The sequence below is a fragment of the Protopterus annectens genome, chromosome 11.part0, assembly GCF_019279795.1.
Source record: "Protopterus annectens isolate FY-2018-M chromosome 11.part0, PAN1.0, whole genome shotgun sequence".
In the NCBI taxonomy this organism is placed as follows: domain Eukaryota; kingdom Metazoa; phylum Chordata; order Ceratodontiformes; family Protopteridae; genus Protopterus; species Protopterus annectens.
In genome coordinates, this window is record NC_056745.1 from 1,423,182,339 (window position 1) to 1,423,200,817 (window position 18,479).

The 18,479-nt window shown below is 34.2% G+C and overlaps 1 protein-coding gene across 1 annotated transcript in view; it reads right to left on the reverse strand.

The window, feature by feature from the left end:
* Positions 1-2,072: 2,072 nt before the first annotated feature.
* The window catches only part of WNT2 (Wnt family member 2), a 316,960-nt gene continuing 300,553 nt past the window's right edge, over positions 2,073-18,479 (reverse strand). Inside the window, exon 5 of the mRNA XM_044088715.1 lies at positions 2,073-3,832. Within this exon, the coding sequence (XP_043944650.1) occupies positions 3,603-3,832 (230 nt within the window). The 3' untranslated portion in view covers positions 2,073-3,602. The remainder of the gene's footprint in view (positions 3,833-18,479) is intronic.

Here is an 18,479-nt window from a genome sequence, read left to right on the forward strand (position 1 = left end):
TGATTCCTTTTCAAAGCCATATGGTTTATTTGCAAGCATACATACTAAACTACTTCATAATACAGATGTTTCGAAACAGGTACTTTAGATAGAGTTTAACATTATAAAATATTATATCATACAGTGGTGAATATAAAATATTAAAGTTTGTAGGGAATAAACAGTTTTGTTACTGCAAGAATGTCTTTGTAAAGCACACTTTAAAATAAAGAATCCACAAATACACTGTTCCCATAAGAAACTCTAGCTTAGTATCAGTAGAAACTTTACATAATTACACCATGAAATTACTATATTATAGTGAAAAATGTAAAAAAAAATGTGTTTTTGTTTAGGAGTATACCCCATACACCCCCCAACCAATATGTGGAACAGCACCAGTTCAGCAATAATAACTAATTATACTAACTCCCAGGTTGTACTTTCTTAAAAAAAAGTGAATAATTGTTATTCATTTTGCTCTAAGATTTTGTAACCTCAGAAACAGTATACTAATTTAGTGTGGGTGTAGTTGCATGGGTCTATATCAGTTAACTGAAAGCTTCATTGAGTGAATTGCTATTTGTCGAACTGACTTAAGCAAAAGCTCAATTAAGCAAATGATCGTTTAGGTAAATCTTTTCCCAGGGAAAGGATGTGGTTGGCCATCATCAGGAATATGCCCTTTTCCCCACTGTAGTGCGATCTTGGAGTTGGTATATTTAGTTTTAAATTTAGTTCTGTTTGTTATGGTTAGAGGATAGGCAACTAGTGTTTTTCCCCTAAGAAAGTTTTCACTTAAACAATCATTCCCTTAATTGATCTTTCACTTAATTGGGTTCTGCAAATAGTGATTTGCTCAATTATGCATTCGATTAAATGATATAGATCCAGTTGCACAACATCCCCACATAAACATTTAGGGATTATTTCTTTGTTATTTTTGCTATTTGTTATTTTACTAACATAGTTATTTCTTTCGTCTATATGTTCTCTGTATTAATTTGAGGATATTATTTTTTAAGTTATATGAAGTTTCATGAAACCTGCCCTTTATTTTATAATTGTATTTGTTTGTTCAATATTCTCTTTTATTGCACAGTTGTCAAGCCACACTGTTCACTGTAAAGCCAGTGTTATGGGTTGATTTTAAGTGGTAAAAGTAAAGTTAGTTTTTCAGTGTGCTAAAGTCATTGTTGTACTGGTCTAATTCTGCAGATAAATGGACAAGCATCCATAGCAGGCTTTAGCAGGCATCTATTTTATACTGCATTTTTACATTTTTTTGGAAGATTAGCTTGTACTATTCTCATACTCTCACATACATCACCAGGGTGTGTTTCCATGTAATTAGACATTCACAGGAAATATCCTGGGATTCCTTATCCCTAAATTACACATTTGACATTGCAACTCCTAATTTCCTTGTTTCTTAATTTTGTCACTTTCAGACATGAACTTCATTGTTAATAGCCATGGACAGGATGAAACTAAAGCTACAATTTTCAACTTTCAAGGCTATTTTCTTCCTGTTGTCCCTGCAAAGTATACACTTTCACAATGAACCTCTAGCATCACAGACAACAACATCTTAGCACTTAAGTGTGCAACAGGGTTACATCAGAAATGAAGCTAAACTCTCAATGTATTAGTTTAAGATTATCAAACTCCATATATGAACTCCATTCTATTAGATGCCATGGAATGCGTCCTGGAAACAAAGGAAATGTTTGCAGAAAAGTGAGATTTACATAAAATTCACTTAATATTTTATCTGCATTAATTACATTTTTATAACATATTTATGTAAATGAGGAAAGATACATAAAAGATAACTCCTGCCCTTTAAGTTCATCTGCTGTCCATGTTTACTTACACTTGACATCATAATCCACTATGTTTTACAAAACTATTTTAATTAGAGCAAGAGACAAAATATCATTGTCAAATTGTGATACACACAGCAATGAGTAAGAAAAGATAGTGCAAATATCCATAATAATAATAAATAAATATATTCAATAATAAAGACACAAAAATATTAAATGCAAACTACTAATCTTAGTTTTAAGAATTATAACCCTCTGCAGATTATAATGAAAAGAAACTGCATTACATAGATTTTTTTCCCCATTTCACTACAGACTGATACCATAACATTTGTAATAAATCATTGGTATATTATATTAACATTTTAGCTTTCAAAGTCAGGCATGGATTTATTTAAGCCATCCATCACAACAACATGGGGCACTTTAAACATCATTAGCGTTCACAACATTAATATATCCTTTTTTACTCAGGTTACAATTTACAGAAATCTTGATGCCTCTGTGTACATGTGTTTAAATAATGTGCTGGAGAAGAATAAGATCACCAAATTATTCACTTCATTTGATTCACAAAGCTAATGAACAATTATAACGTTTTACTTTTTTGTGTGTGTGTTTTTTTTTTCATTTTTGGTCTAATTATACTATTACATTGTACTTTATGATCCAGACATAGACATTATCATTATGTAACTTCCATCTGAGTCCTGAATGAATATAAACTTGTATGCCATTGCAGAATCACATTATTTTCCATTGTGCATAATTCTTGAATTACATTACAATGGTCTAGACTTAAGCATCTGTGAAGATATCATCAACAAATGCTCTTTTAATCAATTGAATATGTTGTCTTTCTCTCTTTGCAATGTCCCACATCACACTGAAAAGCCACTCTTTAGGCAAGCTTGATGACTTATGCTACCAGTAGGGTACATAGCCCATAAACAGCCTACTATCTTGTCAGTGAATTGATTTTCTAAAATGTTCTTCTTCTCTTTGAGACACAAATATGCACCAACATCGTCTTACCATATTTTTGTTTCACTGACTAACTGCAGGGCATCTTCTGATGCCTCTTTGTTTTAGTTCCCCTTACTGCACTATCAGTAACCTCAGCTGGGAGGCATATAGCCATTATAAATTGAATTTTCTAAAACTGCATTTAGCGAGGCAGAATGGTGTGGTCAATTTGTTCACAGAACATTTTAAAATAATTGCCTGTTAAATGTTTACTATAAAAACAGCAATAATATTTTATTAGGATTAGAACAAATGTCTGAAATATAGATTTTTTTTATTGGGGAGAATTATGCTGTTCTGTTGAAGTTGTTTGCATTTTACTTTTGTGATACATATAACTATTTTACTGTTACTATAAAGAATTGCCTACAGCTTTTTTAAGTTATGTATCTACTCCTAGTTTTTAGCAAATCTTCCCAAATCCATGCCTTGCCAACTGCAGTGATAAGAAGAAATTAACCAAAATGTGCATTTAATTTTTACCTAACATTCTTTTTCCTGTTTTAAATTCATTGCACTATATATTTTTTCTCTGAGCATTTTTAGAATGCTCTTTCTGAGATTATGGAACATATTTAAGAGCAATACATTTTGAAAATAAACATTTCATTAAAATACAGTTTTAAATACTGTTAAAATGTTCATAAGTCTAAAAGAATTATCAAAAGATAATAATCATCTACAGTTCATAAAAATGTCTTGGTTGAAGTTGGCATGATTTTTCCATCAGTGCAGTGTCCATGATCACAGTCTGTTAAGGCACCAGCATCATGTCTGATCCACCCAGCCAGCAGTCTTTGGTGGTTTGCATGTGTGCACATCCAAGGTCTCATAACAGTCCTTGCACTGGACAGCACAACACCAGTGGAACTTGCATTCACATTTTGTCATTCTTGAGACACGGGTTGTGTCATAACCTCGTCCACAGCACATGACCTCACAGCTATCCATGTCACGTGATGTTCGGTTACATATCCTTCCTGCAGTACCTGGTGATCCTGCAGATAAAATTTAGTTAACAGCATTATTTTCTGCATATTGACATTAATTGCAAGTATATACAATGGTCACAATAAATTTTTATCAAAAGAAACAAGCCTCATTTCAAAAGTGTTTCAATTTACTGACATAAAGACCTGTAACTCCTGGAGGTACAGCATAATAATCTCCTTTTCAAATTTTTATTTTTAGTTTCAACAGTGCAAGCAGTCATACCTCTCAAATGTACCTCATTATAAAATATATACTTCATTTGGTATCTTAAAAAGTTCATGTTCCTCAAAGTTCCAAACAGAAAGAGTCTGTCACACATTCAGTGTTAGTACTGTTTTAACTGATATCCATGGTAAATAGAAATGAAGCATATTAATTCATTAAAAGATCTTTTTTTATAAGTACAACCAGCATATTATAATCATCCTATGACCTTACTTGTTGAAGTTGTTAGTAAGCCATTAGAATGTGTTCCATATTTTGGCCATTTGTTACACATTATGAGGGCTAGTGTTCCTCATTTTGGAGATGAAGGTTGAGGGCTATGCAAGCAGCTGCTGTCTGAAAGTGACCACATTGACAAATCCCGTGGAGTTCTGAGGGATGCATCATCTGACCACATTGGCAAATCCTGCAGAGTTCTGAGGGATGCATCATCTGACCACATTGGCAAATCCTGTAGAGTTCTGAGGAATGCATCATTTGCCTTAAATGTGTCAGGAAGTAATATCTATTTGTTGTTTCACATGACTACTTTATAAAGAAATTGGCCATGATTTAATAGACTTGTTAGACGCATACTTTTCCAAATATATTATAAAACAGTACCATCTAGAATTTCAGCATTACTGATGTATTTGATCCAGGAGTTTAAGGTGAGACAGAACTATTATTTTTAATTATTCTGTTTTGCGATTCATAAAGCTTCATTCTTGTAGTGAACTATCTATTGTTTCCTGTATTCTGTTATTTATTAACAGCACAGTTTCCATGATGTACCACTGTTTATTAGTACTTTGGTTTCCATAACTGTCTGAAAGTAATAACTAGCAAATTTATTCATTCCCAAGAGTAGGCAATACAATAGCATGATGCCACTGGTGTTATATAACATTGGTTTCAACTGCCAGATAAAATTTTTTTCTTCTCACATTAAAATCTTTACCATATAAAAGACAAACAAAAATAAGATTAGAAGAGAAAACTGTTGTGAAAGCCTGCTGACTCCATAAAATGAGATGCAGAGAATGCAGAATGCGAGTGTCTGAGCAGATGTGAGGGGTGCTGATCTGCATTACGACATAAAAACTATAATCAATAAAAATAAAGCGCAAGCCACACACGGATAAATGCTCCAAAACCAATTGCATATTTATTTAGGCATATAAAAAAGGTAAGCACTTTCACCAGAAGGCTTCCTCAGACCTTTAACAAACAGAAGTAAGGAGTGTTGAACATTTTATATAGCAGGTATTCGATTAAATAATTAACTAGATTACATCATCATAAATTCTTTCAACAAGTTTTTAAAGTCAAAGACAAGAAATATGCAGATCTATGAAAGCTTATAGAAAGTGTTTCTCTTACTTATAACTTATTCATTATAAAAATAATGCTCAGAAAATATCCAGTCACACCTATATAGTTATATAAAATTTATATTAAAAGACTTCAATAAAAAACAAACAGATTTATACAAGTCTAATATAAAACTAAGAGCTAATAATATAGAAATTTTTTTTTACCTAACAAATGGTCTCCTGTTTTTCAAAACAGGTTTAAGTGAAATTTTATCATTCAGGCCTGGACTAACATGCCTTGAGTCTAACAATCCATTTAATCTCTGTTCTTTCTGTATAGTTTCTGATATCTCCCCCTCTGGGGCTAGGGTTATTCACCTGGAGGACCATAAATTTAAAAGTGTGATTGGTGTTTGTTGCAAGAACATGCTTAGATAAAGCATTATTACTAGACTGAATGAGTATTTGGTAAATGTGTTCTCGTATCCTGTCCCTGAACCTTCTATCAGTTTTACCTACATAGAAGGCAGGGCAGGAAATACAGATTGCCATATAAACTACATGTTCAGTATTGCATGTGGCAATAACTTCAAACTGAAAACATTCAGAAGTAGTCGGGTGGACGAACATATAATTAGAAATATGGGTACAAAATGGGCAGTTACTACATGGATACATACCATTTCTATGTGAGCTATTACTGACGGCTTCCATTGTATTGGGATAACATAAAATTCTGTGCAAATTCTTCTTGTTCTTAAAAATGAACTGTGGATATTCACCAACAATATCTTTAATTAATGGGTCAACAATCAGCAGCCTCCAGTGTTTAGAGATAATTTCTCTAATTTCATTGAAGTCATGCGTATAAAAAGTAGAAAATTTCTGTTTAGTCCTTATTTGTTGGTTTGTTCCTCTATTATTGTGAGGGCTGGAATATACAGTTGCACTATGATCTGAGAAGTATGGGATAGCCCTATAACTTCTATATTGTTCTACACTTTGGTAACAACTGTGTATTTCATTTATATTATAGGATCTAGCTAACAGTCGATCATTTAGTTCATTCTCATATCCCTCTTGGGTTGGATTCAACCTGGAAGCTCTAATAGCCTGCCCTTTAATAATATTATTAAAAACAAACTTCGGGTGCATACTCCTTCTGTGTAATAAGGTATTCCTATAACAGGATTTCCTATGCACACCAGTATTAAGTTTGCCATTGTCTAATCTTTCTATATGCACATCCAAAAAATTAAAACTATAAATGGACTCATTCATTGTAAATTTTAAATAATCAGTAAGTGAGTTAATTTCATTAAAGAAATTATACAACTCATTTTTGCTGCCCGTCCACAAAAGGAAGAGGTCATCTACAAATCGTTTGTAAAACATTACAAAATTCTGAAAACTATGCAATGTAAATAGATGCTCCTCTTCCACATAGCCATCACCAGATTGGCGTAGCTATTGGCACATGATGTGCCCATAGCCACGCCATCTCTCTGAGTGAATATATCGTTATTAAATACAAATATATTATTTTCTAACACTGTCTCAAGTAGTCAGCATAACAAATCTACTTTAGCAGGTATAAATTCTGTATATTGTGTAAGATATCTATGTATTTTGCCAATACCTTCCTGATTGGGAATGACCGTAAACAATGACTTGACATCAAAAGCTACTAACAAATATGGAAGAGTGTCTTCTACAGAATCCATTTTATCATAAAGGTCTATTAGGAACTGTTTTGTATCTTTGAGAATGAATTGGTTCTTGTCAACTACAGGTCTCAAGGTCTTCTCAATATAAACTGAGATAGATTTAGTGACCCAACCCCTACCAGCGACTACAGGTCTCATCGGTGGGGGGGTTGGGTCTTTGTGCATCTTAGGTAGACCCTGTATGACAGGTATTAATGGATTCTCAACCCAGAAAAAATTGAACAGTTCTGCATGAATAATTTCACTTTTCTTTAAGTCTTCCAATGTATTATGAAAAAAAAAAGTAAATTTTTTGCCAGTGTTCTGACAGAAACAGTGCTGGAAATGCTTTCCTGTGATAAACACTTTCTGTCACATTGCAATTAATCACAGACACTTAAGTGACACATTTTAACACTGACCAGTGGTTACTCAGCCACTCTAAGAACTTTTTTCCTGATTCTGAATTTTGCATTGTGGTATCCATGCGGAAAACAATAGTACAACTGATCATATGTATAAGACTATTTGGAAAGATGTACATTCAGCCTTATATTTTAACAAAAAAAATGTAAAATATATATTTAGTCCATACAGCAGCAACATGACACATATTTTTAACAAAATTAGTGCAGATTTATATTTACTTTTCAACATATTCTAATTATATTAATACCATTGTAAAAATATGTAAACATTTTATTTATGTATATTTTTCTTTAAATATAGGCTTTATTCATATAGCCTGTGCTATTTGGTCATTTAATAAAGACTAAGGTTATAGATTTAAAAAAAAAAACATAAATAAAGATAACTTGAAAAAAGATTGTTCTGATGAAGTCTGCAGTTAGCAGATGAAAGCGCTTAACCTGTGTGTAAAATAGTTTTAACCTTCAGGTGTTCTTTTTTATTTGCTTTCTATTAAAAGTGATTTTTGAAAGTAAGCATTTGCAGTGAGCTACGGTCTTTCTTAGAGTATATTTGGTATATATTTTTTATTATTTGGTCGCATATATGCTTACAACATGGCATTTGAAAAAAGATAGGTTAGAGCTTCAGCATTTAAGAACATGCTTGATTCAGAAATGCCATGGATCTCATCTTTTAAGAAAAATTATTCTAACATATTAAGAAACTTAAATTCAAGTCTCAGTTTTAAGACTATAAATAGGTCATGTTATCTTTATTGTATAAATTAGAATACAAACAGTAATTTCTGGTTCTTATTAGAAATGCATGATTACTTCCTTTCTTTCTGATTTAAATCAACTTCAAAATTACATTTTATTTTGAAGAATCTTTTCATGGATATTTCTTCAGTTTTCCATACGTGATACAGAATAAGCACAATGTTTAAAAATTATCATTTGGAAACCCTTCTTTTTATCAGAGACCTGATTAATGCTCAGAATGTTAAACCTAAAAGATCATTGATGTACTGGCATGGTGGCTAGATTCAGAGAAGTGAGCATTCCAGTTACCACACTTTCTCCCTCTTCAATATGCTTATGTGATTATTTAATTGGTGTATGTCTGTGTATGTACAATAAAATAATACCAATGACCAGCTACTACCATTGTTTAATTTATTAAAAACAACAAAATAGGTAAGCGCTTTTGTCTCTTTTACTCTTTAGGACTTATTCAATAAAAAGTAAAAGAAACAACAGTACTTACTTATTTTTGTTTATACTACTTTTATTAGTAGCAAACAGACTTTGGTGTTACAGGTTTTTGTTGGATAGAGTATATATATATATATATATATATATATATATATATATATATGTGTGTGTGTGTGTGTGTGTGTGTGTGTGTGTGTGTGTACTTGTGTGCATATTTATAATGGAAACACTTTATAAGCTTGAAATCCTGAAATATCGAATTTCAGAATCTCAAGCCTATAAAGTTGAACGGACGGAAATCGTGAAACCAGAAATGTCGAATCTGACAATGTCTAACCCACGGTATGGATAGCGCATTAGGTTTTGGGGAGGGATTGTGTGTTTGTGAGTCTGTTGGGACATTTTATGTGTGGGTTAGGGTAGGTAGGTCAGAGTGTGAGTGTGTTAGTGGTGGGAGTGGTGCTGTTTGTATGGATGTGATGTGTGTGTGGGGGTATGTGGAATGTGTGGTACTGGGTTGTCTGTGCTATGGAGTGTAGTGTGACCTTGGAGTTAGTATATATTAGTAGGTGGGGTGTAGGGGGCTTGCCTCCCCACATGGGAGGGTGCAGGGGGACTTGCCGCCTGCATATAGTAAGGGTAGGTGTGTGTGTGTTTGTTTAGTTGCATGGGTGTTTGTTGTATTGCTTTTTGTACAGTGTTGGGAGGTGTGTGTGTTTGTGTTTGTATGCGTTGTGTGGTGTGTTTTGTGTCTTTTCACGATTTTGTGGTTTCGGGAGTTTGGGTTTCGCAGTCTTATGGTTTCGGTTGTTTGGATTTTTGACTTCATGATCTTGAGATACTGACATTTGATATTTCAGTATTTCGAGATTATGCCGTGAATCCATTTATAATATATATATATATATATATATATATATATATATATATATATATATATTTATATTTATATATATGTATATATATATATATATATATATATAAAATTATATTTCATCACATTACTGACTCACTCTCAGCTTGAGCGTCTTCTGTGTGGAGACATGCGTGAATGGGCATACCTTCGTTGAAGGTTGTGCGTCAGGGCTGGCAACTTGGCACATAAAAATCAGCTGCCAATCATTAGCGGACCAGAGTTCTGCTGTGGTGACCCCTAACCGGGAAAAGCCGAAAGACACAACAACAACCGACTCACTAAATTCACATACATTACATTGATCATAAATGGTTGAAACTCAATTAATCAAAAAAAATATGAAGGGGACAGCCCCCCTGTACTCCCCAATCCCCTTTAATTATATATATCAACTTCCAGATTTTAACACAGTAGAAAAGTGCAAATTCCCACTCCCCACAGTTTAGCAATCGCAGAAAATAAATGCCAGCATCTTACAATGACCCAGTGGTTTGACAAAACAATCTCTCTTACTAAATGTTCAATGCAACAAACATATTATCTAGAACACTGAATCAATTATTCATAGTGGATCCAATCATTCCTTGTGCTGGAGATTATTCAACAAAGAGCATGCAGAGAATATACCATTTTCTCTTACACAAGCTTGTTCACATTTTGGCAAGATTTTCTGAAATTTGCTCAGTTACACTGATGTGATAATTTTATATTATCAACATTTCTGATAATTTATTATGCATCTATACCTGGCTGTATAGATATATCACAAAATGTTTATTATGGGATTTATTGGGTATAGCTGTAACTGAAAATTGGAAAAAAATCAGAGCTTCTCTTTTTTTTTTACTTTCTGTTAACCATGTCTCTATTGCAAATTAAATTTCCACACTAATTTATTTATTTATTCATTTATTTAGTTTTATAGTTAGTTGCTAGCATTTGTTTACTGGGATAGTCAGAATGAGCAGTATCCTTTTTTAACGGCCCAGGGAGAAAATCTCCATGATACAGGCAGACATCATGGACATCATTTGCATTGTTTCATCATTTACAGTCAGTTTCATTTGTGAGCAACAGTTCCATTATTCAACCATCTTTGATATCAGTTACATAATTTATATAATTCATTAAAAATAACAGCTACATGAGTTGCATATTAATACATTTTTTAAGCTAAAGAGTTAGAGCAGCCCCCCCCCTCCCCAAAAAAAGGAAGGAGTGGAGGAGACACAAGGGAAAGAAAGGAAATTAGATAACAGAGGAGGGTGTAGTTGTGATTTTATTTATTTATTTATTTATTTACATTTGTTGACCGGGAATGTCCGACTGGACGCAGGTCCATTTTCAGCGGAAGTCTGGGGAGAAAAGCTCCACAAATTAAAATATTACAGACATAGTTACAGATGAAGAATCCTAGCAATTAAAATGTTACAAACATAGTTACAGATGAAGAACATAGTACATTCAGTAGATAACTAGCATCTGTTCTATCCACGAAGTCATAGCAGATATTAACAATTGTTACAATAAGAAGTTACTGCCATATAATAAGTAGATAGGCATGGAAGTATCAGAGCTTGCTGTAATCAAAGGTAGTTTGTGGGGTGGAAGAGAGGTAGAGGGTAGATGGAGTGGGAGAAGTTAGAGGGGAGAGTTACAAGGGCATAGCCAGCATGTTTTTAGGTGCGCTTTAAGTAAAGCTTTGAAGTGGGTGCATGATGGTAGAGAGGTTATTGTGGGGGGAGGAGTTGCATTAAGCTTTGTGCAACAGGGAGTTATGGCACAAATTCATATAGTTATATTAGTACCAGTTTAACCAAAGACGGTGCAGGTGCAGAGCCATTTATCCATTAGGTGTTGCTTTGGTTGGAACTTAAAATCTTTCAGGTTGCAGACTGTCCTTAATTGGGAGTGGGATGGTATTCTACCTGTTAGCATTGCAGTGTGAATACAGGGATGTTCCTACATTGTTGTTAGGTTTTATTTATGGAGCATAATGATTTGTCAGTGGAGCACAGAGTTCTCTTAGTAATGGTGTAAAGTTGAACGATGGAGTGAAGAGACGCATTTTTTCAGGGTCCTGCAGTACTTTGAAGGTTGTAATTATTTGAGAGTACAGTACAGAATTATTTTGTTTGAGCCAGTTTAGTTTTTTTTTAGAGACAGACAGTGATATGGTTGGTTGGTTGGTTGCAAATTTGTCTACTTTACTTTATTGTAGTATTGTGTAGTTTTGCAGATAGAATGCAGTTGAGATTGGTTACAATAGGAGAGGCATATAATAGGGTGGGGAGTAGAAAAGAAGCGTCTGTGTTTTGTCTAGTAGGATTGGTAAAGTAGTGTTTCACTCTATGGAGGCAGATACACTTTTTGTGAATATTCTTTATGGTTTGCTGATGGTGGAGATCAAATTTCAGGTGATCATCTGTAATCACACCTAGTAGTTTGGTGTAGGATACCACTTCTATACTGAGAAAGTTGAATGACAGTAAATGAAAAGTAGTTTTTTTTTGGGGGGGTGTTGGGGTCGAACAATTGTTCGCCAAGTGTTTATGTTGGAGAAGGAATTCTGGACCAGTGTTTAGATCATGGGTAGTGTCTTAGCAGCACATATTAGAGTGGAGTCATCAGCATACTGTACTATAATAGCCTGTTTGGCTGCTGTGTTCAGGATGTTAATAAATAAGTTAAACAGTAATGGTCCTAGGATGGAGCCTTGTGGGAGTCTGATGTAGGAAGGAAAGATGAGAATCATCTTGACATTTCACTATTGGGACTTATTAGTGAGGTAACTAAGAAACCAGTTAAGTGAAGGGGGGTGATAATCCATAGTCGGAGAGTTTAGTTAGGAGAATTTGATGACTGACTGTGTCAAATGCCTTGACTAGATCTAGAAAAAGGGCTGAGGTTAGAAAGCCTGAATTTCTGTTGTGATTTATTATATCTGTAAACCTTACAAGAGCAGTGATTGTAGTGTGATTGATCTGAATCCATGCTGTGAAGGACAGAGGAGGCTATATAAAGTAATATATGTTTAAGTTGAGATTGACTACATCGTTCCAAGATTTTGGATAAGGGTGAGAAAATGAGGATCAGTCTATAGTTTGTGAACTCAGTTGATGAGCCCCTGTATGGAAGGGTATTATATAATATTTTTTTCCATAAAGTTGGGGTATCTTTTCTTGGATAGAGCAGTTTATTAGAATTGAGACAGGATATGCAAGGCTATCTGCAATAAGTCTAAGATATTTAGATGGAAGTTGGTCACGGGCAACGGCTGTTGTCTTAAGGGTACATTTTTAATTGTAGATGTTGGCAGTTGAGTGAGTGTGAAGATCTGTTGTGGCTTCAATGATTGTAGTGGGATGGCTGGATTTATAGCAGTTTTGTTTTGTAGGAGGGAGGTTACTGTATTTATAAAATGTGAGTTAAACCGTGAAGCAATGCTTGGATTTTCTAGGGCTAACTTTTGCAAGTCTATATTAATGTTTCCTAGCAAGATGGTTTCCAGTGTTATGGTGGCCGAGATCCAGGAGAGGACCTCTTCCAGGACTGGAATATTGTTACCAGGTAGCATGTCTAGACCTATGATGGCCTGAGATTACTGAATATTCAAGATGTCTGTAGAAAATAGCAACTCCACCTACTTTTTTGTTGGTTCTATCTACTATGAGTATATTATAACCTGGTGGGAGTATTTGTTTATCTTTGGTAATTGGCTTTAATCAGGTTTCTGTGGCTATGAAGAGATTAGTGGAGTAATGGACTATACAGAGATGCATTTATTTTGTTATAAAGATTTCTTAGGTTACTGTGTACTATTTTAAGACCTAGGTAGTTGAAGAGGTAGCCTGTTGCTGTTTCAGGATATGTGGGGATTGGTTTGGTGGGGTCTGAGGTTAGATGAATGGGTCCAGGATTGGGATGGATATCTCCCCACAGTATTATTGACCAGTTAGCAATGTGGCCATTGAAGAGCCACTTATATTTGGGCTTGCCCTTAAGCATGATTTTGGAGAATGGTGCACAATGTGTTGCTTGCTTGTATTTCTGGGAGCTAATGTAAGTAATGACAGGTAGGCAGGAAGAGATATTAGAAAAATGTGTTGCAGTATTCCCATTTAAGCATTGTGTTGTTGGTTTAGGTTATGCTTAAAAATAACAATATCATGTATAAATACTGGCCTAAATTAGGAGAGCTTCTTTATAAATACAACTCTGACCTTTTGAAGTATTAACCATTAAATCTTTTTAGATGATGGTGTTATTTAGCATATTTTTACTTTTGATTTTGTATACATTTAGTACAGATGAATGATGACTCATCCAGTTACTGTAAATAGTGATTTTTCTTTAATGTCTTTATAAACAACTTTTATTCTTTTTGTTCTAATACAGAGTTATTCTCAAAAATATTGAATTTAATCTAAGATTTACTGTTTTACATTTATGAGAGCACTAATTTTACATTATTTGTTCTTATGAAAAGTCCGATTAAAATATTAAGAACAAAAGAATACTTTTGTCTATTTTTGTATCAAGGAAGCCATAAATCGCACATTCAGAGCACTGATGCTAAACACAAATGTGGACAATTTTCAAAAACAGAGCTTCGCGTAATTTCTTCTTTTATAACACTATAACCTACTGACCCTCTTTAGTCAATCTGATTAACAATTAAATCTTTTCTTTTTCTGTTAAGGAGATGGTTAGCATAGAAAATTAGGCAAATACTTTGGTAGTACCTTGTGAGTTCTAAGACTGTACTAAAGTATTTCTTTGCATGTAAGGCTTGTATTTTGACACTGCTGACTGCAAGTATCCATTGCCAATTTTATATCCTAAAATCTCCCACTCTGTAAACGCTAATCTTCATTTCTCAGGCATAGCCATCATACTGCTTCGAGTAACGTCTGGGAGCAAACCTCTCAACTGTCCAGATTTTCTCAGAATGTCCATATTTTTGGTCTGTTATTCATAAAATCTGTAGTTTTCTGACAAATCAGGTAGGACTGAATTAAGTAAATAATGATAGACATTTGAGTTTCAGACTTTATATCCTTCAGAAAATGTATGGTAACACAAAAACTTTTAATCTAATAACGTTATAATTTTATACGAGCAATGTTTAAAATGTGTCCGTATTTTTGGGCCTTTGTCCCCCAGATATTTTTGGTTTTGTCTAGATTTCTTGTGCTAACAGGTTGAGAGGTATGTTTGTGATAAGATTCTGGATGGTTAAAGTGATCTTTTCAGGTAAGAATGTATAGCTCGCAATATCATCAATAAAGACACTTGCAAACATCTGTACTGGTGGTAAAATCAAACTCATTAACCTTTATAAAGTTTATAAGGCGCCGTGTAAGCCAAATATTATTGATGTAACTGCAGGAAATTAAAACTGGAAGCCAGTCAACTGCTTGCTCTGTCTGTGTCAAGGACTTTGCCAGCATGCTTTCTCAGTCTTTCTGAAATAAAATCAATAAATGTAAATAACTTGGCATTCCCTAAATAATCTAATCAATAGACTTTTGTGGACTTGAGATATGATCTGCAGAGAGTCAGCATTAAGACATTTATAACTGCAGCATATATAAATACAATTTTCTAGCACTGGTTCTAAGTGATTTTGCTAAAGCATTGTGACGTCAATAGGATGTTCTGTACAGTCTTCTCTGGAGATGACATTCTAAATAAATTTTTAAAAAACACCTCTCAAAGAGTCATAAAAGGCCTGTGGATAGTGTTCTGAGACTATCTTCAACTGTTTTTGAAAGTATTAAAGTATTTGTCCTAACAAGTGTATTTTCTGGAAACAGATATATAGATATGGGTCTACTTTACATGGTCGACTTTTCAGAAAGTCGACTTTCATATGGCTGAGACCATATGATCAACTTTTGAAAAGCCAACCATGTAAAATAAGCAAAAAACACACAACAAACACTTACCTTTCAAGTGTTAGCAGGGGAGCAAAACCCCCTGCACCCTCCTCACTCCCCGTAACTTAAATATACCAACTCCGAGATCACACTATAGTACGTAAGAGGGAAATTTTCTCATTCCGCACTGTACGGAGATAGCAGTTCCCCATGGGTCGGCTTTTCGAAAGTCGATCATATCATCTCAGCCATATTAAAGTCGAATTTCTGAAAAGTCGACCATGTGAAGGGGACCCATAGATATATAGATATAGATGGGGCTATTGCTAAATTCTGAAGTTTCAAAACCTCAAATTTCTTCTGATCGAGACCATATGATTGAAGTTTTGAAACTTTGTAAAAAACAAAAACAAAAAAAAAAAAAATATATATATATATATATATATATATATATATATATATATATAGTTTTTTTTTTTTTAAACATTTTTGCAGGGGACCCCCACACCCCCTGTTAATTAAATATACCAACTCTGAGATTGCACTACAGAGAGGAAAATGGTAAATATGCCATTCTTTGCTGTACGTCGATCTTCATTTAAATGGTTAAAAGTTTCAAAACTTCGATCTTATGGTCTCAATCATAAGGAATTCGAAGTACTGAAACTTAAAAATTTAGAAGTAGATACATACATATATATGTATGTATATATGTATATAAATGTATATATATATATATATATATATATATATATATATATATATACATATATATATATATATATATATGTATATATAATATGAATTATTTATATCTTGTAGAAAAAAAATCCCCACCCTGAAATTATATGCCATTTTTTCCAGTTCTCTAAGTGGGAACTAAATTCCCATTGTAATACAGCTGCCACCATAAGTTTACTTCCCCCACTACCTTGGCATCATCTACAACTTTCTGTTTTATTTTCTAACAAATTTCCTCTTACTAACTTCTCTCTTTCTTTCCCCTCTTTGCCCTCCACTGCTCCTCTTCCTCATTGCACCAGGTTTCTCTTAAATCCTCATTTCACCTTTTGTGGCTGTCTTTTCAGGCTCTATTTTGTCTGGTTTTACCTTTGTTGTTGCTCTTCTGAATTACTAGTTGTCCTTTGTATCCATTTTCTCACTTTTGGCGTATCCGTTTCCTAGCTTGCTTATCGTTTCTTTCTGCATCTTCTAATTGTTCTAGTAACTGCCCGATCTCTGTTTCTGTTAAAGACGTTACTTGCTTTTATTTCCTAGTTAACATCTTTTTACAAGTCCTGTTATTCTTTCTTTGTCTTCTCATCTAACTACTATACTAAACCCTAGCATATAAAGTGTTTTAGTCACTAACCCTGTTCACAAGAACATCTTCACCATTTGCTGTACCTGTAATCTATATCATTCCAACTTTCTGCAACTCCAAAAATCTGCGCTCATGTGCCTCTTTCCTCTCTCACATCTCTACCATATCCTGTCTAACTTTCAAAAAATCCTTGCTAGTTTTGCTGGTGTATTAAAATATCTTTGGAGACATTTCCATGCAAATGTTTTAAATTTGCATGCTTTGGACACATCTCTTATTCATTTCAGCATGATTCGCCATTTCTCTTGTACCATTCCTTCCTATGTTTCTTCCTCCCAGTTTCTTATTTTGTTCCCCTGTGTGTCTGTCTTTCCTCTCTCTGCCACTCCTATCACTCCCATCTTTGTTCTCCTGTTCTCCCCTCCTTCCTTCCTGCATCTATTGCCTGTATGATTTCCATTTCCTGCTCTTATTCAAGTTCTTTTTTATTTATTCCATCTGTTTATAACAGTAGTCAGGAATATTTCTACTTTGCACAGCTAATAGCCAATTGCATTTCATCTAGCTCCAAAGATGTTAATGTTCCCTTATATTCAGTGATATTCATTGATTAGACCCATTACGGACTACAAAACTCCCTTTGGAATGTACCTCACTCAAGATGTCAAGAAACTCAAAACCTTCTAGAGGTTGCTAACCAAAAAAATCTCTAGTGAACCTTAATTATTAACAGAGAAGCCCTTAAAGCCCTGTCTATGTACATTGTGTCTTATAGACTACTGAGGTATGAGCTGTATCTCACTTACCGCACCATAGAAGGTTTGGTGGTCCTTGACCTCCTATATCTCAGTAAGTCAAACAGTATAGCTAACTCTAGTAACAGAGAACTGAACCGTCATCAGAGATAAATAAAATAAGATGGGGAGATCGATCATCACCTAGCACCTCCATTTCTCTGAAATAAACATCCTCTGCAGGTTAAGCAAAGTGATTTCAATGTCTTCCTTCAAATGAAATATGGACAATTGGAAGAGTGCTCTCAGGTTTACCCCAGGACTTACTGGCCCTTCTTGAGAAAGGAGGTAAAACCTGATGGTAGGGAATGGCAAGGCATACATGGACATTAGACTAAAATAACCTTGAATTAAACTGCTACGAATCGTATTATCGCTAACATTCTCTACACAGTTTTCGCAACCTCACTGAAAATTTGAATATTCATGATAGAAAACAGACATTCAAAATGTGACTCAGTTTTGTTGATAGAATATACATTTGAGAGGATTCTATACCTATGTGCACAAGAAAGTGTCATGCACGATAATAGTGCCAAAACAAGTTAAAAAGTAAAATCTTGTGATCTGGAATAGCAAACTTTGTGCAGCATACACAAGAGTGGCACTATAAACAAGAAGGTAATGTGAAATGTGAATGATGGAAATTCTGTACAGTTATACCTTTGAATCATAATATAGTACAATTGTTTAAGTAAACTTACCGTAACAGAAGGTGTCTGATTGATCACTGCTGCAGTAGCCTAAGCTACATAGATTATATCCTGCATAGGACAGACAGCTTAGCATCAGGGCACCTGATGTGCACCCAAACCATTAGTAATGTCATGCCAAGCCCTTCAGAGCCAACTGAGAAAGGTAAGCCCAGAGAAGACATTGCTAGGA